The 26,337-nt window shown below is 42.1% G+C and overlaps 1 protein-coding gene across 7 annotated transcripts; it reads right to left on the bottom strand.

Annotated features, from left to right (window-relative positions):
* Positions 1–1,640: 1,640 nt before the first annotated feature.
* On the bottom strand, positions 1,641–7,876 carry LOC115163657 (lysophosphatidic acid receptor 6-like). Of its 7 annotated transcripts, none has more exons than XM_029715707.1 (2): positions 7,653–7,876; positions 1,641–2,920 (listed from the first exon to the last, which is right to left on the bottom strand). In XM_029715707.1, the coding sequence occupies exon 2, from the start codon at positions 2,914–2,916 to the stop codon at positions 1,900–1,902; it is 1,017 nt and encodes a 338-aa protein (XP_029571567.1). In that variant the 5' UTR covers positions 2,917–2,920; positions 7,653–7,876; the 3' UTR covers positions 1,641–1,899. The 7 variants fall into 7 exon arrangements, 3 of the variants coding, with proteins under 3 accessions (XP_029571567.1, XP_029571566.1, XP_029571568.1); XM_029715706.1 differs by lacking the exon at positions 7,653–7,876 and adding an exon at positions 4,318–4,417; XM_029715708.1 differs by lacking the exon at positions 7,653–7,876 and adding an exon at positions 3,452–3,487.
* Positions 7,877–26,337: the final 18,461 nt, after the last annotated feature.

Consider the following 26,337-nt stretch of genomic DNA (forward strand, 5'->3'; position numbering starts at 1 on the left):
GATAAGGGGAGAGAGCTGTGGATTAGTGATGGAGGGGGGTTGAGGTCAGGTCAGGTCCCCTTAACGTTTTAGTGACAGGGGGCAGTATTCGGAAATTCAGATGAATGACGTGCCCAAATTAAACTGCCTGCGACTAGGGCCCAGAAGGTAGGATATGCATATTGTTAGTAGATTTGGATAGAAAACACTCTGACGTTTCTAAAACTGTTTGAATGATGTCTGTGAGTATAACAGAACTCATATGGCAGGCAAAAACCTGAGAAACAATCCAACCAGGAAGTGGTTTGTAGTTTTTCAAGTGATTGCCTTTCCAAACTACAGTGTCTGTGGGGTCATTTTGTACTTCCTAAGGGTTCCACTAGATGTCAACAGTCTTTAGAACCTTGTTTCATGCTTCTACTGTTACTGGGGATAGAATAAGAGCTGACTCAAGCCTGAGACCTATGAGTTGTTTCCTGCTCGAGCACGCAGGCGCACCGTTCCTTCTTTTTCCTCTGTAATGAATACGCTATTGTTCGGTTGGAATATTATCAAAGATTTATGTTAAAAAGACCCTTAGGATTGATTATAAACATCGTTTGACATGTTTCTACGAACGGTAAGGGAACTTTTTGACTTTTCGTCTAGGGTTTTGCGCTCGCGCATTATGCCTTTGGAATAGTGATCTGAATGCACGAACAAAACAGAGGTATTTGGACATAAATATGGAGTTTATCGAACAAAATGAACATTTCTTGTGGCAGTGGGAATCCGGTGAGTGCATTCCGACAAAGATCAGCAAAAGTAAGTGAAGATTTATAATACTATTTCTGAGTTTTGTTGACTCCAGAACTTGGTGGGTAACTGTATAGCTTGCTTTGATGGCTGAGCTCTGTACTCAGAATATTGAACAATGTGCTTTCGCCGTAAAGCTGTTTTGAAATCTGACACAGCGGTTGCATTAAGGAGAAGTGTATCTATAATTCTTTCAATAACTGTTGTAAATTTTAGCAACGTTTATGATGAGTATTTTTGTAAATTGATGTGCTCATTCACCGGAAGTTTTGGGAGGCAAAACATTTCTGAACATCACGCGCCAATGTAAAATGGGGTTTTTGGATATAAATATGAACTTTATCGAACAAAACATACATGTATTGTGTAACATTGAGTCCTGGGAGTGTCATCTGAGGAAGATCATCAAAGGTTAGTGATTCATTTTAGCTGTAGTTCTGTTTTTTCTGACGCCTCTCCTTGCTTGGAAAATGGCTGTGTGGTTTTTCTTGTTTAGGCGCTGTCCTAACATAATCTAATGTTATGCTTTCGCAGTAAAGCCTTTTTGAAATCGGACAATGTGGTTGGATTAACGAGAAGTGTATCTTTAAAATGGGATATAATAGTTGTATGTTTGAGAAATTTGAATTATGAGATTTTTGTTGTTTTGAATTTGCCGCCCTGCTATTTCACTGGCTGTTGGCAGTGTGTCCCGCGGGACGCTAGCGTCCCACATGTCCCAGAGAGGTTAAGGGAGAAATAAAAGTTTATGGCCCGTATCACTAGTGTCCTGCCTAGCAGTAAAAAATTATGTTTGTACAGATGGGTAGGAGGAGACAGCCTACGAGGAACAGTTAAATATCAGTGCTTGTGTGAAAATGTTTTTGTATGAATGCAGCTGTATTGACCCTCTGGGCAGAATAAACTTGGTTAAGCTTTCATAAATGTCCTTTGAGTTTTTTACTCTGAAAATTAGAACCTAACACCAGTCATTCATTCTTCGAGAGTCTTTCTCCTCTCTGTTGTGGGGATCTGAGTTTCCGTTTCCCAGATAGAGGTGATAGCCATCCATCTACAGGGAAATCGCCTCCACCCTGCTCTCCACATTGCTCTCCACTCCGATAAACCACATCTCTCTAGCAAGTTCTATCGATCTCCAGTGACCTGAGTGTCTGATCCTGTCTCTCCGGGTCCCTTGACCATGATGTTGTCCATCGGATGCTGGTTGATTTCCCCAGGCTTTGCCACATTGTTCCCTCTAGTGGACATCCTCCTCCTCTCCTGGCTGGCAGTCAGCAGGTTCTCCTTCAGGATGAAGTAGTAGCAGACCCCGTCCGTCAGACAGTTGACACTGCCCAGACAGGTGCTGATGTGGACGAAGTCTCTGAGGGGGTTGATGACGTCTGGGTTCTCTGTGCGGTTCTTGGCCAGGAAGTAGACGACTGCAGCCACGTGGTACGGGATGAAGCACAGCATGAAGGCCACCAGGTTGCTCAGGACGATCTTCACAGACTTGTTGTCCCTCACCTTCTCGTCCAGCGGGTTCCGACGCCGCATGTCACTCAGGATCTGCATCACGCGCACCGAGAAGAACAACATAGTGACAGTGCTGATTGTGAACACCGTCTCCATGGCGACAATGATCCATTTCTTCCCCCAGGTTTCCCTGGAGAATCCCTCGAAACACCTGGTTTCATTGTTGTGCAGGCTAGTGGTGTTTTTGTTGTGTAGCTCATAGACGGGTGTGGTGAAAGCGAATACCGTCACCCACACAGCCAGGCATACCAGGGCAGCCTTCCGTGGCGAGCGCAGACGTTTGCCGTTGAATGGAAACCGCAGAGAAACATATCGGTCGCCCGAGATGCACACGATCAGTACGATGCTCCCATAGATGTTGACGAACACCAGGCTCTCCAGGAAGGTGCAGAAGCCCATGCTAAGGCCCCAGGTGCGGCCGAAAGCGTATATCTTGAAGGGCAGAGAAAAGATGAGAAGGCTGTTGTTGATGATCAGACTGCTGAGGTACACTGTGGACTCAGTCCATCGACGGATCCTGAAGAGGAGGAGCCACAGGGTGGCCAGGTTGAGGGGTAAACCCACCACGAATGTGGGGACGTAGACAATCCATTGTATATAGCACACGTCCCTTTCACACAGTGGCATTTTACTGCAAACAGAGAGGGAAATAGAATACGCATATAAATGTCATTGCACTTTCACTTATGAAATAAATCAAATCAAATTGTATTGATCACATACACATATTTAGCAGATGTTATTGCAGGTGTAGCAAAATGCTTGTGTTCCTAGCTCCAACAGTGCAGTAGTATCTAATAGTTCGCAAAAATACACACTAATCTAAAAGAAATATAATTGAATTTAGAAATATATAAATATTAGTTTGAGCTATGTCGGAGTGGCATTGACTAAAATACAGCAGAATAGAATACAGTATATACATATGAGATGAGTAAAGCAGTATGTAAACATTATTTAAACATTATTAAAGTAACTAGTGTTCCATTCTTAAAGTGGCCAGTGATTACATGTCTATGTATGTAGGGCAGCAAGCCTCTAAGGTGCAGGGTTGAGTAACCGGGTGGAAGCTGGCTAGTGATGGCTATTTAACAGTCTGATGTCTTGAGATAGAAGCTGTTTTTCAGTCTCTCGGTCCCAGCTTTGATGCACCTGTACTGACCTCGCAATCTGGATGATAGCGGGGTGAACAGGCAGTAGCTCGGGTGGTCCTTAATGATCTTTTTGGCCTTGCTGTGACAATGGGTGCTGTAGGTGTCCTGGAGGGCAGGTAGTTTGCCTAGGTGTCCTGGAGGGCAGGAAATCAGGCCTACTACTGTTGTGACGTCTGCAAACTTGATGATTGAGTTGGAGGTGTGTGTGGCCACGCAGTCATGGGTGAACAGTGAGTACAGGATGGGGCTGAGAATGCTTCCCTTGTTGGGCCCCAGTGTTGAAGATCAGCGAAGTGGAGGTGTTGTTTCCTACCTTCACTACCTGGGGGCGGACTGTTTGGATGTCCAGGACCCAGTTGCACAGGGCGGGGTTCAGACCCAAGGCCCCGAGGTTAATGATGAGCTTGGAGGGACTATGGTGTTGAATGCTGAGCTGTAGTCAATGAACAACATTCTTACATAGGTATTCCTTTTGTCCAGATGGGATAGGGCGGTGTGCAGTGCGATGGAGATTGCATTGTCTGTGGACCTATTGGGGTCCACAGATGCAAATTGCAAATGGAAGTGGGTCTAGGGTGGCAGGTAAGGTAGAGGTGATATAATCCTTAACTAGCCTCTCAAAGCCCTTCATGATGACAGAAGTGAGTGCTATGGGGCGATAATCATTTAGTTCAGTTAACTTTGCTTTCTTGGGTACAGGAACAATGGTGGACATCTTGAAGCAAGTGGGAACAGCAGATTGAGATAGGGAGAGATTGAATATGTCCGTAAACACTCCAGCCAGCTGGTCTGCGCATGCTCTGAGGACGCGGCTAGGGATGCCGTCTAGGCTGGCAGCCCTGCGAGGGTTAACACGTTTAAATGTCTTACTCACTTCGGCCATGGAGATGGAGAGTCCACAGTTCTTGGTAGCGGGCCGTGTCGGTGGCACTGTGTTATCCTCAAAGCGGGCGAAGAAGGTGTTTAGCTTGTCCGGAAGCAAGACGTCGTTGTCCGCGACATGGCTGGTTTTCTCTTTGTAGTCCGTGATTGTCTGTAAACCCTGCCATCGGCTCTAAGAACCGGCTCTTGTAGGTGAACGTTGGGAGCTGGCTCGCATATCAGAAGAGCTGAATCTATTTATAAAAAAATAAAAAAATAAAGATATGAATAATCAAAAGATTGAAATGAATAAAATTAACTAATTCAAAGAACGAAAAAATAAATAAAATAATATAGGCCTAAATGCTCAAGCGCGCACACACATTCGTTCTGTCTGCTCAGACTAACAGCCTCACCTGTTTTTCCTGTCAATCAGACACGCAGTGTCAACCAAAGATGCGTGAGGGAGGGCCGAGCCAACACACTCACAGTCACACACTTAGCAGCCGAGGAGAGAGAGGAAGGACAACTGTGAAAACAACAGCTGGAAAATGAGTCGGAAGCACAGTAGCATTTGGATGCATTTTAAGAATGTAGACAATGTTAGAGCACAGTGTAGAATTTGCCAAAACAAATCTCATATAAAGCCGGTTCTACGCACAACCTACACCGGCATATGCGAACTGTGCACCCAACTGTGAAGCTAGCTGTAGCGGAGCTTCGAGAATCTAGCGGGCCTGCTAGTGATAGTGGTGGAGCCAGCACCTCCACACGTGGAGATGTATCCACTCAGTCAAGTAGGCCTACTCCGCGACCCACAGCAACGCAGTCTTCTATGGACCAGTTTATGCCAAAGTCTATGTCTGTAGCAAAACAAGGCCAAATTGATATTGCATTTGCTAAAATTATTGCCACCGATTTCCAGCCATTTTCGATCGTGGAGGACAGAGGTTTTAGAAACTATAGCAATAGTCTAAATCCAATGTACACAATTCCAAGCAAGAAAACCCTTTCAAAATCACTTATTCCACAGCTACACGAGAGCACATAGGCTTCAGTGCGGGAAAGAGTCCAAAAAGCTACTGCAGTTTGCCTTACCACTGACTGCTGGACATCAAAGGTAACCACTTCTTACATGTCAGTTACATGTCAATTCATTGAAGATTTTTTGATGTCTAGCTGTCTTCTGGACTGCTTTGAGTTCAGCGACAGACACACCTCAGAGAACTTGGCAGAGGAACTGTTGAGAGTGACCAGAGAATGGCAGTAGATGGAAAAGTGGTCTGTTGTGTTAGCAACAATGCAGCTAACATAACCAAAGCCATGAAAATGTTTAAATGGACCCATCATCCATGTCTTGCCCACACAATCAACCTGATTGTAAGAGATGCTTTGAAGGTGATGAAGCCCACTGTGGACAAAGTGAAAGCAGCTGTGGAATACTTCCACAGGAGCACAGTAGGTGCTGAAAAACTAAAGTCTACACAACGCCAGATGGGGATGCCTGAGCTGTGGCCTAAACAAGACTGAACTACAAGGTGGAATTCAACATTTTATATGTTGAAGCGGTTACTTGAGTCAAAGGATGCCATCCACTCTACCCTGGCCATTGGCAATGCACCTGTTGAATGTCTGACCCAAGAGGAATGGGAGGTGGTGGAGGAGGTGTGCAGAGTCCTGGAACCCTTTGAGCAGGTCACTGTGGAGATCAGTGGAGAGAGGTACAGTAAGCAGTTATTACTACATCATTATTTAATCCAGTATTATATATGTATATGTAGATGAGAATGTAGTATCAGTAGACAAAACATGAACCTGAACTGTTCTCTCTTTTCAGCTATGTGACAACCTCAAAAATGATACACATGTGTAAGGGTCTGCAGCGAATCACAGTCAGCCGCCAGAGAGATGCAAATGTAACCACACGACATGTGAAACCGCTGCACTTGACCCCTGGTTTAAGAAGTTAGCCTTCAGTGATGCCAGAGCAATTGATGAGGCTATTCAAAGAATAACCTCAGCAGCAGGGAGGGACAGCCCCAGCAGTCAGCTGGCTCAGGCACCAGGGCAACAGGAAGAAGAGGGAGCAGATGGAGCAGAAGCACCAGCAGTAGTGCCACAAACATCTGCTGTTTGGATGCTGTTTGACGAGAGAGCAACTGGGGATGCAGCACGAAGGAATCCCTCAGCAGATGCCATAATGGAGGTCCGATCCTATTTGGAGGAGCCCCTCCTCCATCTGCAGATCCTCTGAGCTGGCGGAAGAACAAGGCCTCTGTCTACCCACAGTTTACTGAAGTCATGACAGGGAGACTCTGCATAGTGGCCACATCCGTTCCCTCTGAGAGGGTCTTCTCGAAAACGGGACAACTAATTACTGAGAGACGAAACCACATCAGCCCCTCGAAAGTAAGGCAGCTTGTATTTCTGAATGCAAATCTCTCATAAAAGCAAAATATGGTCAGCATTGCTGTGTGCTGCTGGTTATAACATGGCAATAAAGAAGAGAGAGAAAAGAGGAACCAGTTTAATGTTTTAAGTGGGATGCTGCAGTTTTGCACATTGTTATTTATTTTTCTTTGATATGGTGCAATATTCTATTATTATGTTCAGATTGTATTCGTTTTGAAGTGTTACATTTATATGCACTTTGTTTATATACATTTAAAAAGTTATACTTTAAATGCACATGTGTAATAGCATCCTTCTTTGTTACATGTATTTCAATTTGTGGGATGCTGCAGTTTTGCAAATTGTCATTTATTTTTCTTTGATATGGTGCAATATTCTATTATACTGTTCAGATTATATTCATTTTGAATGGTTAGATTTATATGGACTTTGTTAATATACATTAAAAAGTTATACTATAAATGCAAATGTTTAATAGCATTCTTTTTCATAACAAACCAATGCATTTTTAAATACATTGTGGTTAGGGTAGAGTATGATTTCCTTTAATCATTTAATTAGAATTGTTTTAACACCAATCATAGTCAAACTATCACAATCTGTTTGACTTGACTTTGGTGAGCTGAGTTGAAAGAGCCGGCTCACTGAAAAGAGCCGGAATGCCCATCACTACTGTATAGGTCTGAACAGTGTGACTTTTCCCCATTGTAGAAAGTGCCTGTGTTTAAAATGTATTTCCATTGTTTTAGGGATAGTGACATTTAAATGTGTCTAGAGGATTTAAGATTATATGACATCTCACAACAGCATAGCAGAAACCGCGGGTGAATGTAAATGTATGATGTGCTTTTAATTCTATAAAGCATGCAGTGACGAACTGGGAGCAAAACTCCTGTCCAAAAGTATTACAGTAGGCTACAGAAAAAAAACACTCACCGAAGTCGTGTTGGGATAATTATCTCGTCTCAACTAGAACCAAACCTTTTGGCTTGAATACTTGTTTGGTAAGACACACTTTAACCTACAATAGACAGCCTGTCATGCCAATACTTCTTCCTCTGATTTATAGTGAAACCGTTGAACGCCCCCCCCCCACACACAAAAAAACGGAACTGCACTGCACCTGCAATCTGCTCTAGGCTAGTTTTGCTTTTGTTGACTAGATTGCATAGTTAAAGGAAGACAGTCATCAAGTATTGTGTGGTTTGAGCACATACCATGGAAAACAGTTTCTGCGTAGGCCACGCTCACGTGGTTTAGCATGCTCTGTTGTTTTTTGATGTGAAACCTTTCACTGCCTTTGTAAGATGTGTATGTTAACAGAAGGGGTTTCCCATTGATATAATTATATACGTTTCCTACGCAGGTTGGAGTTTTTCTTTTAGTATTTTCTAGAAGAAACCAAGCTGTATACAAAAAGTTTTTCAATTGTAAATCTTATCATTGTCATTGCTAATGCACACATTCACATACAGTATGAGTGAGTGGGTGACTGGAAAAGTCTGAAACAGTGAAATATAATGTTATCGTTTCATACAAAGAGGCACTAGAGGGAGCCACGGGAACAGTCCGGGGACATCTTGAGTACACTGTCAGGAGCCAACTAAAATTCATGTTTGCCTGTGTGTGTGTGTGTGTTTGAAATATGACTACTAAATATGTAATCTAGCTCTCTGGAAACCAGGGTTCTTGCCTGAAAGTAGAAGTAGACTTTTTCCTGAGAGGTCTGTCTGATACTGTAGTGCAGAGAACAATGTCCTTACGACATACATCACCACCACTACCACATCCTCATTTCATTTCCATCTCACTTTTCCTACTTTGAATGAGTGATCTTCCAGTCTATGGAGGACCAAGACGGCCAAAATCAAAAAATAAATCCATATATAAATAAATCCATAAATATATATGCAGGTAAATGTAAAAATAAATGAATGACCTTGGAGAGAGTACGAAGATCGACTTCACATGCATGGTTTCTATGACACAGACACTACGCAATATGGCTACACGAATGCAAGAGATAGCCAGAGATTTGAGTGTTGGCTAATCATGCTGAAAATGCTTGTGCTGAATCTGATTATTTACTTTTTCGTGTGGAGTCTCTGGCTGACAATTAGTTCCAGTTAGCTGCATCTACTGACACAGAGGTTGACTTTGTAGCGTTCAGCAATTTGGTAACCAAACAGGTCTCCAACCCATTGTTAAAACCTGCTGCAAAGTCACTGGTGTGCTCCTCCGTATCCAGGCCTCGTTCTACGAGCAAACTCTCATCATCTTGGGGGACGTCACCCATCCCCTCCATTCTCAGTTGAAGTCATGCCACTGGGGTGGCGCCTGCGCTGCATTAAGTGCTCTACTAACTGCCACAGAGCAACGTTTATGCCAGAGGCCTATTCAACAAGCTGGGACAATGATCAGGATGTATTTGTTATAGATTTACTACTAATTCACTCATCATGTCCATTTGCGTTACTGTCTTGAAGACTTGTGTAAAGCCAATGTAAAATGTCAGTCGAAGAAAAAATAACACATCCATCCAGTGATTGAAGAGTGAAGATTATTTTGACTATGTTAGATGGGACCTTTAATATTCCAGTAAACGAAGCAATGCAATTTCTTTATTACAGATGGCGATTTGTAATTCATGGTGGCACTGACGGTTTTAGCCATCTAATCGTGTACCTCAGCGCTGCCACCAACAACCGGGCCTCAACAGTGATGAACCGCTTCCTTGAAGCAGTCAACACCCTATGGAGTGCCATCACGCGTTAGGTCTGACAAAGGAGGAGAAAATGTTCAAGTGGCACACTTCATGGTGTCCACCAGAGGTCTAAACAGGGAATTCCCATCTCACTGGTAGAAGTACACACAACCAGAGGTATAATCATTTTTGTAATAATTGTGTATATTTTCATACTTCTTCAAATCAACCTTATTAGCTTAAATGGCCAATTGTGTTTTGTTAATTTGCAGATAAACATGTTTAAGAAGCAAATGAGTTATCAGATTGATATTGTGGTTATGTTAGGTTTGTGTTAGGTCACATGCTAAATTGCTCTGATTATTAAACATTCTTACAACTTTTTTGCATAGAAAGAGTTGTGACTGTAGACAACTGTGGTGATTTTATGAATAACAATAATAACATATCTCTCTCCCCCAACTCTTTCCCTCACACTCTTATGCTTTTCTGCTTTGTCTCTTTATCCAGGATAGAACGACTGTGTTTGCCTTCTTCTAGACTTCTATCTGCAACCCGGAGAGGGAGGGTGAACTCAACCTAGATGAAGAGATCCACATCTATACCCTCCACTGGAGCTTCCTTCCACAAATCCAAAGGCACCTGCAGTTCTTCAAGGTCGGCTGGAACCACCATCGACTGCGCTCTGAGGGGAATCAGTCACCACTGCAGCTATGGATTCAGAATCAACGTAAGGGAAATCATGATCCGTCCAGGTTTGTACTTCAGTGTTAGCAAGTACACTTCTAATGCATAACACACACATTTGTACGTATGAATAAGTATGAATGTAAGCAGCAATCAATGATGCAAATAATAATATGATAAAATTGGTAAACATTATTTTACCACATTTTATTTAACATGATTAGAGATAAATTGCAACTACCTGTGGTAAAAAAAATTACACTGCAAGCAAACATTGTATTGCCAAATGACCTTGTTCTATTGTGCTTGGCATTCCTTTATTATTTGCATAGAATAGACATGCTCATATTTTACTGTTGATCTCACATTAGGTTGACATGGAATACGGCCTTGACTGGGGAGGTGCTTATGGTCACTATCATGAAGGAGTTACAGTCCCTGAGGTTCAGCTTCTACGGCCATTGACTGACATGGAAGTGCACACATTGCCAGATGCGCAAGGTTCTTTTTCCAATGTCTTAAATGTCTATAGTGAGTTGCCATATTATCAGATATAATTGGAGATGTTTAAAAGCCCGGGTCTGAGAATTGAATTGATTTTAGTATTTGGATTGGTCAAACTATCTCCAAGAGAATTTCAAATGCTGATAGTTTCTATGTAACAGCAAATGCTGTTTGAGCTGTTTTGGCTGTTCTCATTGAGTCATTCACACTGAGGGCAGGTCGGAGTCTGGGAGTCCCCCATCCGAGGTGCAATTGTCTGCAAATAACATGCAATTGACTGATAAGACAAGTGCTATCTATTATGATACAAACAAGCTGTGATTTCTGACAGAAAATTAGTAGGCTTTAGCTAAAGAAGGTTATTTACAAATTGATGGAAATTTGAACAATTGAGTGCCACTCATTCAAACTCATCATGCAACAAGCAAAACACTGTAATAAGAAACTATAAGCTGAACAGTGAGTCAGATGGTACTCTGTAAAATGTGTTGTATATGGCTGATTTTAGTTCCAAAGCATTTTACCTCCCAAAAGAATGAGTGAATGTGATGTAAAATCAATCATCGATTGTCTGACAACTTGTCTAGGGTGTATTCATTTGCCGAAGTGCTTTACTTTTGTGCTGTTCTGTGAAAGTGCTGTTCTGTGAAAAAACTGTCATCACCAATTTTGAGTTTGCCTTTAAAAATCTGATTTAAGCCCAAAGTACATCAGGAGGAAGCATGGTAAACAAACATTACTGATGCTTACTTGTGGAGCCTTTAGAAAGGGTGTTCAATAACTGCTCAATTCTATTCTTTAATTTGAATTTGTACAGTTTGCCCTGTCCTCATTGACTATCTCAGTAAAACTGCGGTGAGAAAGTCAATAATAAGACATGCTGCTGTCTTTACACTAGTGAGCAGACAGACCCGCCTGAGCAGTTCAACTACAGTAGAACAAAAAGTGTCACTTCAACTTCAGCTGAATGTCTTCTTCATGACTGTTTAAAAAATACATTAAAACATTTATTTCTGGTGTACGTCAAACTATCAATCATGCCCCTCCTGAGACAAGCAAACTCAAAATACCACCCTCACCATGAGCAAACTCAAAATACCCACCCTCACCACAAGCAAACTCAAAATACCACCCTCACCAATAATCTGGGGCGAACACTGCAACAGTGTGGAAAGGCTTGCCGACACAGCCTGCTCTCTACAGACCCCCAGAACGGACTCTGGAGCAACTTGTCATTTCAAGTTGAGCCAGGCCATGGAACGAGGACATCACATCACAGCGTGGGGAGCAAGGGATGGAACGTGAGCAGGGGCCTCAAACAGGATCAGGTGCTCCAAACCCTATCAAGACCAACTGAAGCCAGTCACCTTGGTAGGGCACACTAATACATGTAAATAGGCCTCTCCCTTTTCACTCTCTGACTCTCTCACACTAGACTGTATCATTTTCTTCCTTAAATGTTTGGACTCCGAGGGAAGTTTGTTATAAGGTGTTAGTGGAAGTGCAAGTGGAGCGACCCCAAATCTGGCTTCTGTTACAATACACTACATCAGGTTTATTCAGTGTCAGGATTCCCTGGGCTAAAGCCCTTATCATCGCCTCGAAACACCACCATCTCTCATCAGGAGAGTTCAGGGGTCAAACGGCTGCACTGCCTCTCTACTGTCAGATTTCTAACACTGGGGAGGTCTTGAGACACAGCTCACGTGTTCATCCCTGTGTGTGACAGGAAACACCGTCTACTGGGTGCTGAATTAAACCCGTTGGCCTTAATTATCCTCGTGACTCCAATGTGATAGTGTAAATCAATCAAATGACTGCAATTACCTGCAGTCACATATTCTCAAAGTCCCCAAATAATGGATTCATGATATACTGGATCCTACGGTATTAATGAACTGTGCCAAAGGCCTTGCGGCATATTTCAATATAAAGAAAAGGCAGAGGGCTGAAAAATAAGAGTCATGTCTTATCACTCTGTCCCACACTGTTTGAACATTTATACAGCTTTAGAGCTATAATTTCCATGTCTTACAGTACAAGGCAGAGAAGACTTCCTAACTGCAGAGTGCACGCAGTCATAATTTGTTGTTTATTCAGAAGGGCTTGTCCTTCCTAAAACTTGTTAAATTCAAGACAGGCTTGTTTGAGGTAACTCGGTAATTACGCAGAAACATTTACAAATTCCAATGTTTTTCTAAGGAAGTGAGACATAACAAGGCAGAAAGATGCCGGTTTGAATTTAGAACATTGCTTTGGCTTGGATCTGGCCCCTTAGCCATGGGCATGCTACATTTAAGTCACTGGCTGGGTTTTAGCATTTAGGCCACCCAGATTTCCCCTGGCCTCTGCGTTAATTCCTCAAAACAGTATTTGACCTGTTCAGTTGAATTATACAAGCCAGAGTGTACACAGGCAGTTGGGATGCCCCTGTACTGAACCCTGTACACATTTTAATATTTTTCTGAATTAATTTCAGCTTTCAGAATCCATTTTTCATTTCATTGTGGCCTCTAGTGTCCTGCTCCTCTCAGACCCAGTTCACGGCAATAAAGAAACCCCTCATCTGGTGAAAAAGTGGAGGTATTTGTCTTTATCAGGCCTTTGAGACTCTGGACCTTATGAACACCAATGTTGGTTAATATGCATCAGGCGCTTTATTGCAGAAAACGGGAGCAAAGTGGTTCCAGCAGAGCCGCAGGCAGGTGAAGGTCATGTTAAACTGGACGAGCGATGGGCCTCGTTTGTCAAGGGCACCTCTAACGTTGATTGGCCAGTTGAGACACCTTCTCCCTCAGTGTGGCGGTAAACATATTTCAGGGTAAATGCAGTCATATCGAGTGGATATGTTGTACATATATCAAAAATATTCAAACATCAGATGAAGCATCAGTTTTTTATTTCAGTCTCTTGTACAGTTTGAGGGTAACTTGCCTTACAGTTCACCTTGTAGTGTAGCCAGGCATAGAACAAGTGCATGGGAATTCTGATATACCACACAATATTCCCTAATACAGTATGTTTCCCACAGTTGGAAAACCCCACCTGGCTTCAAAAGTCAAATTGTTTATAAAGAGGAGTTGTTAGTCACAATTAGCATTGACAGGACTTTTAAATAGGGATAATGGGAGTAGATATGGAGGGTAGGCCTTTGAACTGGCCCCAGCTGCAGGTTCCTCCTCCAATAGGATCTAGAATGCATCTGCCTGCAAGGCCATTGGGAATTGACGAGGTAGTGAGCACTACCTTTAATCTAGCTCTCTCTAATCTTTCAAATTGTACAGCTTTGATTTTTTTGGTTAACCATTACCATTTGAATGTAGGATGTAAAATGTAAGCCACTTTATCAAAGTGTCTGTATCACTGTTTACTAAACTCTATACCTAGTGTAAAGTATATCAAATAACAAACAGTAAAAAGCTCTATAAAACTTTTGAGCTGATGTGAAGAATTGTGTCTTCCTGCAGGGCTTTGAATCAAAACAGACCAAACCCAGAGTAGGATGAGGAGATGCTTGCCATCTGATCTTTTTCAAAATCCTCATAAGTCATAGTATTTTTCGACAGCTTCAGGTTAAAAAAAAGCACTCTTCAGGACCTCGGACAAACTCTTCAGGGCCTCTGATGAACCTACAATATATATATATATATATATATATATATATATATATATATATATATATATATATATATATATATATATATATACACACACACACACACACACACACACACATATACACACACACACAAAAGATAAAAATGTTTCTCCGAACCAACTGGATGACATCCCGGACATCATGGTCCACACAGTCAGATAAGGTTATCGGTGCCGTCTCTGATTCTCCGCCAAACAGTACATGTATGATAGCAGGGCTTAGTCCTGCAAGGTGTGGGCCACCATTTAAAAAAAAAAAAAAAATAATAATAATAATAATACAAAAAAAGTGCCCAATCATGCACCCAGCTACTACAACAAAAACGACTTTCCAAAAGTGCCTGAGATGTGGAAGGAACAAGATGGTCCTGCTCACCCTCAAAGAGCAAGGTCTTCATAAATAAACAGATGTCCTTTTGACTGACCTGGGGAAAAACTGTTTCACATAATCTACAAGTCTATAAATCAATATATTAAAAATACCTTTCTCTTCATCAAGTAGGAATCCATTTTGAAGATTTTCCATAACAGTGGACAGGACATACCTAGTGACCCCCTCTCCAATGGCAGAGTCACCTTGTAAACATATTTGAAATCATTCAATGTAGAGTTACACAAGCTCAGCAAACCAAGCCATTGGATGCCATTGTTGAGAAAAGGATTATGGCCCTGTTCCTTTCCACTAAGGAATCCCTCAAGCTCAGGAGGTCTTTGTCCTCGTGGGACTGAAGTGTCCAGTATGTGAACAGCTGAGCTGCCTTGACCGGATTTGGTTCTGTAACCCAAGCATAACAGCAATATAGAATGTTAACTGCATTTCTCTGAGGTATAGATACATACCCAAACCACTGTCTATAGTGCAAATTAAATGCAAATAAATGATTCACTAAATCACCCGCAATGTCCAAAACGTGCAAGAATTAGCAGTCCAATAAGGTGTGACAAGTAAATAAATGTTTGTGTAAACTTTTCCCATCAGAGACAGTTGATACAGTATACTAAATAATAGGTTCTTCTGAACATTGTACTTACCATCAACAGTGTATACTGGACCACTTGCTGCTGAAGTGTCAGATGAACCGTTGATATTAAAAATATAAAATAATCAGTATGCATCATTATGTCCACACCATTTTCATGAGGTGAGTGTTAGTGCATTGAATGTGTTTGTAAAGAAAGACGATTGAATTCAACTAAATGTATCATATAAAAAGTACTACACCTGAAAATCGTAACATTAATAATTAGCCCTAAGATGTGCTAAATGACTTATCCCTTAAAACGGATCTGTAAACCTTCAGAATACAAACCCTCATCTGAACCTGTCTCCAGACACTCCTCCATTACCAAATCTACAGCTGGATGCTGACCGGTGGAGGCACTAGTCCCACTGGCTCTAGGGACAGCTGCACCTTCATTCTCCTCCATTACCAAATCTACAGCTGGATGCTGACCGGTGGAGGCACTAGTCCCACTGGCTCTAGGGACAGCTGCACCTTCATTCTCCTCCATTACCAAATCTACAGCTGGATGCTGACCGGTGGAGGCACTAGTCCCACTGGCTCTAGGGACAGCTGCACCTTCATTCTCCCTTTCGTTCTCTCCTGCCCTTTCAACCTGTGGTTGACTTGAAGAGTCGAGCCGAGGAGATAGTTATATTAGATACTAACAGTATTCTAAACAGAACATTTTCATAACACCCCTCTACAACAGCTCCCAGCCTGATAGTGAAGTGGATTGTTGTAATTATTGTCTTTATCATAAAGAAATGTACAGCAATAATGAATCAAGAAATTAACACCCATAACTGCTCAATTAAATTGTGCCTATTCCACATCTAAACTAACAAATGATGAAACTACTTAAGAGTTCTGTTATTGATGTGCAACATGGCCATACCATAATTTGTAATGATGAGTGAACCTTCCATAAATGGATAATATCATATTTTCCCAACATCACCATGATTCATTTCCCATTCAGAGCATTACCTTGAGCAGGCTTCACTGTGTCTTCTTATTTGTGCAAAGGGAAGTCGTTCTTCACATTTTAGACATTGTGTCAGGGTTCCACTTTGAGCAACAACTGAATCATTCAGTTCCTAATTGATGAGAAAATTATATAAATAAACACAAAAAAAACAGAGAAGACACTTTTCATCTATAGATTTTTGTTATCATCTGTTGTAAATATTGCTTAACACTAAACATATTTACTTTGGATTAGTAAGTGCTCTAAAGTTCATTAAAAGTACATAAACTGAGAAATTAGACTTACATGCTCCATAATCAAATTCCTTTACAGCGGGCGAATGTACAGAGTAGCACGACACAAGGGTCTTCAGATATCTCATACTGTAGCCCTGATTGGGGCATGGGACAGGTATGAGATGATAGCTCTGTGTAGTTCCAGACATTTTCAGCAGCTCGAACCCGCCAGCGTCTCTCAACTTTGGAAACAAAATTAAAATGAACTTATGAACTTTCTTGATTACCTGTGAGATAATGACAAGCAACATTTTTTACATAACTTGCAAACCTGATTTTTATCATTATATACACTTTTTATTACACATTTTATTAGGTACACCTATCTAGTACTGGGTAGAATCCCCTTTTGCCTCCACAACAGCCTGAATTATTCACAGTGTTGTACATTAAGAGATGCCCTTCTGCACACCACTGTTTTAAACAGCTGTTATTTGAGCATTTGTGGCCTTTCTGTTAGCTTAATAAGTCTGGACATTCTCCTCTGACCTCTCTCATTAACAAGGTGTTTTTGACCACAGAACAGCCACTCACTTATCGCACCATTCTCTGTAAGCTCTAGAGACTGTAGTGCGTAAAAATCCCAGGAAGGCAGCTGTTTCTGAGATGCTGGAACCACCATGTGTTAACTAACCTCCAAACGAGCTTCAATGCCATACAACACTCCTTCCGTGGCCTCCAACTGCCCTTAAACGCTAGTAAAACCAAATGCATGCTTTTCAACCGTTCGCTGCCCGCACGACTAGCATCACTACTCTGGACGGTTCTGACCTAGAATACGTGGACAACTACAAATACCTAGGTGTCTGGCTAGACTGTAAACTCTCCTTCCAGACTCATATCAAACATCTCCAATCCAAAATTAAATCTAGAATCAGCTTTCTATTTCGCAACAAAGCCTCCTTCACTCACACCGCCAAACTTACCCTAGTAAAACTGACTATCCTACCAATCCTCGACTTCGGCGATGTCATCTACAAAATAGATTCCAATACTCTACTCAGCAAACTGGATGCAGTCTATCACAGTGCCATCCATTTTGTTACCAAAGCGCCTTATGCCACCCACCACTGCGACCTGTATGCTCTAGTCGGCTGGCCCTCGCTACATATTCGTCGCCAGACCCACTGGCTCCTGGTCATCTATAGGTAGTCTATGCTAGGTAAAGCTCCACCTTATCTCAGCTCACTGGTCACGATAACAACACCTACCCGTAACACGCGCTCCAGCAGGTATATTTCACTGGTCATCCCCAAAGCCAACACCTGCTTTGGCTGCCTTTCCTTCCAGTTCTCTGCTGCCAGTGACTGGAACGAATTGCAAAAAAAAATGACAAAAAAATAGAAAAATAAATAAATAATAATAATATATATATATATATAAAATCGCTGAAGCTGGAGACTTCACTAACTTTAAACATCAGCTCTCTGAGCAGCTAACTGATCGCTGCAGCTGTACATAGTCCATCAGTAAATAGCCCACCCAATCTACCTACCTCATCCCCATATTGTTTTTATTTACTTTGCTGCTCTTTTGCACACCAGTATCACTACTTACACATCGTCATCATCTATCACTCCAGTGTTAATCTGCTAAATTGTAATTACTTTGCTACTATGGCCTATTTATTGCCTCACCTCCTCATGCCATTTGCACACACTGTATATAGACTCTTTTTTTCCCCCTTCTATTGTGTTATTGACTGTACGCTTGTTTATTCCATGTGTAACTCTGTGTTGTTGTTTCTGTCGCATTGCTTTGCTTTATCTTGGCCAGGTCGCAGTTGTAAATGAGAACTTGTTCTCAACTATCTTACCTTGTTAAATAAAGGTGGGGAAAAAAAGTTTATTGGATTACGCATCTTGCCCGTTCTGTTTGGTCGAGCAACAACTAAAGCTCTCTACTCTATAGATTGAGTTGCAGGCAGCCACATTATTCGCTGTTCAAAGGAGCAGGCCATTTGTGTTAACACGCCTTCAAAAAAAGACCTTCAAAATGGTGTGATATTTGGGCCAGCTGTCCAGCTTCTTGCACTATGGTGAAGATCTATGATCAAATTTCCCATCTATATTCTATCCTTATTCTTTGCTGGATAGAAAAACTGACCCTAGATCGGCACCCATACTCTGAGAAGCTTGATAGCTACATGCCCAGACTAGTTTTAATCACATGAGTAGGATTTAATATTTAATAGCCATCGAAGTTATCAGGCTTCTCAGAGTACAGGTGTCTAAGGTCAGTATTATACACTATGCAAATTGAATTCAAATATGCAAGAATCTCTTCAACAAGAAACTCCCTATATATTAAAGTTATATGTTCTAAAACTTTGATTTATGGTGTGCATAGGCATGCACAAATCTAATTGTCAAAATATTGCACAAAACAATTTGGTTCACTCTTGATTGACGTTAAACGTCTGGTTTAAGGGCTCCCTTTTGTCTATCAAGTGATGTGACCATGATTCTTTTTCAGCACAACTTTTGTCAGATGGCATACCTCCAAAGTTCAGGCGCCTCTCACCCAACCCCACTAGCTGGAGGTGCTCTTTGCCAATCCTGCTTGGGACAGTAGTTGTGTATTTCCGCCCAAGACAGCAAAATGTGTGGGTGTAAGTGGAAATGGGTTTGTTTGGGTGATCCTTGGTTGACGCCTTGACCTTGTTCGGTTATTATACACACCAAATAGTCTTGGAACTTCAGCTATAGAAAAAATACATTCTAAACCAATAGATCAGCTTAGCTTGTGTCATGTTGTCTAATATTTGAAGTACACTAGACTTATGCACAAGTAAGTTAGGCTATAACAGAAAAGTGATATGTCAGTCATCGGAGGCACAATCTTACTTTACACTTGGTTATAAATTATATTATAATATTAATTATAATACATTATTCTTTGTATATTAGCTAGCTCACCATCAACATGGTGTAGGCCTACTCAACCCCTTGAAGTGCCAAATGAAACGCTAGATGCAGCGCCAGATGAAACGCTAGATGCAGCGCCAAATGAAACGCTAGATGCAGCGCCAGATGAAACGCTCGATGCAGCGCCAAATGAAACGCTAGATGCAGCGCCAGATGAAACGCTAGATGCAGCGCCAGATGAAACGCTAGATGCAGCGCCAGATGAAACGCTAGATGCAGCGCCAGATGAAACGCTAGATGCAGCGCCAAATGAAACGCTAGATGCAGCGCCAGATGAAACGCTAGATGCAGCGCCAAATGAAACGCTAGATGCAGCGCCAGATGAAACGCTAGATGCAGCGCCAGATGAAACGCTAGATGCAGCGCCAGATGAAACGCTAGATGCAGCGCCAGATGAAACTCTAGATGCAGCGCCAGATGAAACTCTAGATGCAGCGCCAGATGAAACTCTAGATGCAGCGCCAGATGAAACGCTAGATGCAGCGCCAGATGAAACTCTAGATGCAGCGCCAAATGAAACGCTAGATGCAGCGCCAAATGAAACGCTAGATGCAGCGCCAGATGAAACTCTAGATGCAGCGCCAGATGAAACGCTAGATGCAGCGCCAGATGAAACTCTAGATGCAGCGCCAGATGAAACTCTAGATGCAGCGCCAGATGAAACGCTAGATGCAGCACCAGATGAAACGCTAGATGCAGCGCCAGATGAAACGCTAGATGCAGCACCAGATGAAACTCTAGATGCAGCGCCAGATGAAACGCTAGATGCAGCACCAGATGAAACGCTAGATGCAGCGCCAGATGAAACGCTAGATGCAGCGCCAGATGAGGTTCCAGATGAACTTGCTGTTGACAATGAAATTGTACAATACATATGATCAGCATGCACCATTAGGCCTACATATCAACGGAATAAAATATGTAGCTATACAATTTCATTCAAACTGTAGAGGAGTATATTGCTAAATTACCCATGCTTACCTCTAAACTTGACCGCACTATTTCAGAGATATCTGGCAATCTACCTAGGGAAATATTCAACTATTTTCTTTGTGGACTGCTAGACAAATCACCATGCTTGCTAACTAATACTACAACAGTGGAGTGAAAAGCAAGTGATTAGAGCTAGCTTTTACCAGTCTGCACTCTTCCCTTTGGTGAACATATGTTCCTTTAGTCAGTCTGCTTGCTAAGTTAACGTTAGCGGTCTGAACATGTGGTTTCTATGTGCGCGAAACGTACACGTGAAATAATGTTCAACTGACGCCCAGCAAAAATCGAATTTATACTTTCAGAGTATGTGTCATTATACTTACAGTACTCTATTCCTCCAAGCCAATCCGCCGCCTCTCGAAGAAGCTCAGACACTGACACTGTAGACATCACAGTCAGCCTCTTTCTCCCTATCTAGGGAGGATCTACAGCCTATCAGCACTCTGTGCATGTTGCTATGCCTGAATTTTAAAGTCCCGCCTCATCATTTGCATAGGGACGAAGAAATACAGAAGTAAATAAAATAATAAATAAAAGTTGACAAAAATAAATAAATACATAAATAAATAAATAAATACAGGAATAAATGGTCAAGGAAATAAATAAACAGGCAAATAAAGAAATAGGGAAATGAATAATTAGGAAAATACATATTTTGGAAAAATAAGTAAATGCAAAAGTACTCATTTATATCAAATTGTGTTATTTATTGATTGATTTCCGTGTAAATACATTTATTTTTACATTTACGTGCATCTATATTTATAGATGTATTTATTTATTTATGTATTCATTTATTTTTGATTTTGGCCGTCTTGGTCATCCATAAGATTGTGTCGAGGCACAGATCTGAGGAAGGTTACCAAAAAAGTCTGCAGCATTGAAGGTCCCCAAGAACAGAGTGGCTTCCATCATTCCTAAATGGAAGAAGTTGGGAACCACCAAGACTCTTCCTAGTGCTGGCCGCCCGGCCAAACTGAGCAATCAGGGGAGACGAGCCTTTGTCAGGGAGGTGACCCAGAACCCGATGGTCACTCTGATAGAGCTCCAGAGTTCTTCTGTGGAGATGGGAGAACCTTCCAGCCCACTTGGAGTTTTCCAAAAGGTACGTAAATGACTTTCAGACCATGAGAAACAAGATTCTCTGGTCTGATGATAACAAGATTGAACTCTTTGGCCTGGATACCAAGCGTCACTTCTGGAGGAAACCGGGCACCATCCCTACGGGGAAGCATGGTGGTGGCAGCGTCATGCTGTGGGGATGTTTTCAGTGGCAGGGACTTGGAGACTAGCCAGTATCAAGGGAAAGATGAACGGAGCAAAGTACAGAGAGATCCTTGATGAAAACCTGATCCAGAGCGCTCAGGACCTCAGACTGGAGCGAAGGTTCACCTTCCAACAGGACAGCGACCCTAAGCACACAGCCAAGACAACGCAGGAGTCTCTGAATGTCCTTGAGTGGCCCAGCCAGAGCTCAGACTTGAACCCGATCGAACATCTCTGGAGAGACCTGAAAATAGTTGTGCAGCAACGCTCCCCATCCAACCTGACAGAGCTTGAGAGGATCTGCAGAGAAGAATTGGAGAAACTCCCCAAATACAGGTGTGCCAAGCTTGTAGCGTCATACCCAAGAAGACTTGAGGCTGTAATCGCTGCCAAAGATGCTTCAACAAAGTACTGAGTAAAGGGTCTGAATACTTAAATTTGATATTTCATTTTTTTTTTAAATACATTTTCAAACCTGTCTTTGCTTTGTCATTATAGGGTATTGTGTGTAGATTGATGAAGGGAAAAAACAATTTAATCGATTTAAGAACAAGGCTGTAACGTAACAAAATGTTGAAAAAGTCCAGGGGTCTGAATACTTTGCACTGTATTACTCCTAATAGGTTTTTGTTTGTTCGTTTGTTTTTTAAACGTAATGTAATGTTATCTTATGTTGTTCTTATCTATAACTGTTCTGTACTCAGTCATGTATTTTTAAGTTGTCTGTGAACCCTGGAAGAGTAGCTGCTGCATGTGCAATAGCTAATGGAGATCCTAATAAACTACTGTGAGCTCCAAAAGTATTGGGACAGTAACAATTTTGTTGTTTTGGCTCTGTACTCCAGCACTTTGGCTTTAAAATGTCAGCTTTAATTTTAGGTTATTTTCAATCATATCGGGTGAACAAGTCCTCAACTGGCAGCTTCATTAAATAATACCTAAACACCAGTCTCAACGTCAACAGTGAAGAGGTGACTCCGGGATGCTGGCTTTCTTCATCAAACCATTTGTCAATGTGGTTGATTTTCTTAAGTTTTCTGGTTGAAATTTTTAGATTTGATAGGGAAGTTGAGAGGACAAATATAATGTTTAGGTTTTCTGCTGCTAACTTTACACCTTCACTATTACAGTGAAACATTTTGTCCAGGAAGTTGTCTAAAAGGGATTGAATTTGTTGTTGCCTAATTGTTTTTTGGTATGTTTTCACACTACTTTCCTTCCATCTATAGCATTTCTTAATATTATTCCGTTCCTTTGGCTTTGATGCCTCATGATTGAGTATTGCTCTGTTCAAGTAGACTGTGATTTTGCTGTGATCTGATAGGGGTGTCAGTGGGCTGACTGTGAACACTCTGAGAGACTCTGGGTTGAGGTCAGTGATAAAGTAGTCTGCAGTACTACTGCCAAGAGATGAGCTATAGGTGCACCTACCGTAGGAGTCCCCTCGAAGCCTACCATTGACTAATTACGGTGGTGTAAGTAAAAATAATACTTAAGTCGTTTTTTTTGGTATCTGTACTTTACTTTACTATTTAACTTTTACTTCACTATATTCCTAAAGAAAACAATGTACTTATTACTCCATACATTTTCCCTGAACCAAAAGTACTCGTTACGTTTTGACAGGAAAATGGTCCAATTCAAACACTTATCAAGAGAACATCCTTTGGCATCCCTACTGCATCTGATCTGGTGGACTCATGTAAGTCATTTATGCCATATGTTCATACAAGAGACCACAGGAAACTTATTTGATTAGAGGTTAGTTTGTTTAATAAGGATTGCAACCCGGAGTATACACTTACAGTAATTTGCAAGCAAGACACTCAGTTCTAAAGATGGTGTTTTCCCTTTTTATCCCCTACTATGGTTCACCCTGCCCAGGGTGATGTGCCTTAACTTTAATACCATATAAGTTCATAATTATCAGTTGCTAATACAAAGATGTGTTTGTATCAGAAACTTTCTGTCCAAAAATGACACAGAAAAATGAATCCATGCTTTTGTCACTTCTAGATTAGACTACTCCAATGCTCTACTTTCCGGTACCCAGATAAAGCACTAAATAAACTTCAGTTAGTGCTAAACACGGCTTCTAGAATCTTGACTAGTACCAAAAAATGTGATCATATTTCTCCAGTGCTAGCCTCTCTACACTGGCTTCCTGTTAAAGGTAGGGCTGATTTCAAGGTTTTACTGCTAACCTATAAAGCATTACATGGGCTTGCTCCTACCTATCTTTCGGATTTGGTCCTGCCGTACATACCTACACGTACGCTACGGTTACAAGACGCAGGCCTCCTTATTGTCACTAGAATTTCTAAGCAAACAGCTGGAGGCAGGGCTTTCTCCAATGGAGCTCCATTTTTATGGAATGGTCTGCCTATCCATGTGAGAGACGTAGACTCGGTCTCGACCTTTAAGTCTTTATTGAAGACTCATCTCTTGGATTAGTACTGTAGATATGTGGTAGTGGTGGAGTAGGGGCCTGAGGGCACACAGTGTGTTGTGAAATCTGTGAATGTATTGTTATGTTTGTAAAATTGTATGAACTGCCTTAATTTTGCTGGACCCCAGGAAGAGTAGCTGCTCCCAAGGCAGCAGCTAATGGGGATCCATAATAAATACAAATACAAATACAAATCTCTTCAGTAGGTCCTATGATTGAGTGGAGTCTGGCCCAGGGGTGTGAAGGTGAAAAAGTGACACTGGTGCGACGAACCGCCCTTGCTGTCTCTGCCTGGCCGGTTCCCCTCTCTCCACTGGGATTCTCTGCCTCTAACCCTATTACGGGGGCTTAGTCACTGGCTTACTGGTGCTCTTCCATGTTGTCTCTAGGAGGGGTGCGTCACTTGAGTGGGTTGAGTCACTGACGGGATCTTCCTGTCTGGGTTGGCGCCTCCCTCAGATTTGTGTTGTGGAGGAGATCTTTGTGGGCTATACTCGGCCTTGTCTCAGGGTAGTAAGTTGGTGGTTTGAAGATATCCCTCTAGTGGTGTGGGGGCTGTGCTTTGGCAAGGTGGGGGGTTTATATCCTGCCTGGTTGGCCCTGTCCGGGGATATCGTCGGACGGGGCCACAGTGTCTCCCGACCCCTCCTGTCTCAGCCTCCAGTATTTATGCTGCAATAGTTTATGTGTCGGGGGGCTAGGATCAGTCTGTTATATCTGGAGTATTTCTCCTGTCTTATTCGTTGTCCTATGTGAATTTAAGTATGCTCCCTCTAACTCTCTCTTTCTTTCTTTTTCTTTCTTTCTTTCTTTCTTTCTTTCTTTCTTTCTTTCTTTCTTTCTTTCTTTCTTTCTTTCTTTTCTCTCTTCTCTCGGAGGACCTGAGCCCTAAGACCATGCCTCAGGACTACCTGGCCTGATGACTTCTTGCTGTCCCCAGTCCACCTGATGTTCCCAGTCCACTTGCTGCTTCTCCAGTTTCAACTGTTCTGCCTGCAGCTATGGAACCCTGACCTGTTCACCGGACGTGCTACCTTGTCCCGGACCTGCTGTTTTGGACTCTCTCTCTACCGCATCTGCTGTCTCTAACTCTGAATGATTGGCTATGAAAAGCCAACTGACATTTACTCCTGAGGTGCTGACCTGCTGCATCCTCTACAACCACTGTAATTATTATTATTTGACCCTGCTGGTCATCTATGAACGTTTGAACATCTTGGCCATGTACTGTTATAATCTCCACCCAGCACAGCCAGAAGAGGACTGGCCACCCCTCAGAGTCTGGTTCCTCTTTAACCTCTTACAGCTCCTTAAGGATAGGGGGCAGTATTGACAATTTCGGAAAAAATATGTGCCCATATTAAACTGCCTCCTACTCAAACTCAGAAGCTAGGATATGCATATTATTAGTAGATTTGGATAGAAAACACTCTGAAGTGTCTAAAACCGTTTGAATGGTGACTGTGAGTATAACAGAACTCATATGGCAAGCAAAAACCTGAGAGAAATCCTACCAGGAAGTGGAAATCTGGATGCATGGGCTCTCTTCAAGTCGTTTCCTATTGAATACACAGTGATGTAGTAATAATTGTGCACTTCCTACGGCTTCCACTAGATGTCGACAGTCTTTACAAAGTTGTTTGAAGTATCTACGATGAACAGAGACCGAATGAGAAGGAGGGGAAGTTGTTGAGGCAGGGGGTGACATCATTTTTTGGAACGCGTTCATGAGGTTGGATCCTCCCGTTCCAAACCTTTTTCAAGACACAGGAACCGTCCGTTTGAAATATTACTGAATCTAGGTTTACCTCCTCTGTACTCACATCCCACCATACCTTTGTCTGTACATTATACCTTGAAGCTATTTTATCGCCCCCAGAAACCTGCTCCTTTTTCTCTCTATTCTGGACGTCACAGACGACCAATTCTTATAGCTTTTAGCCGTACCCTCATACTTATTCTTCTCTGCTCCTCTGGGGATGTAGAGGTGAATCCAGGCCCTGCAGTGCCTGGCTCCACTCCTACTCCCCAGGCGCTCTCTTTTGATGACTTCTGTAACCGTAATAGCCTTGGTTTCATGCATGTTAACATTAGAAGCCTCCTCCCTAAGTTTGTTTTATTCACTGCTTTAGCACACTCTGCCAACCCGGATGTCCTAGCTGTGTCT

Source organism: Salmo trutta, chromosome 26, assembly GCF_901001165.1.
Source record: "Salmo trutta chromosome 26, fSalTru1.1, whole genome shotgun sequence".
In the NCBI taxonomy this organism is placed as follows: Eukaryota; Metazoa; Chordata; class Actinopteri; order Salmoniformes; family Salmonidae; genus Salmo; species Salmo trutta.

Coding starts and splice junctions, on each gene's coding strand:
- LOC115163657 (XM_029715707.1), bottom strand. CDS start 2,916: ATGCCACTGTGTGAAAGGGACGTGTGCTATATACAATGGATTGTCTAC.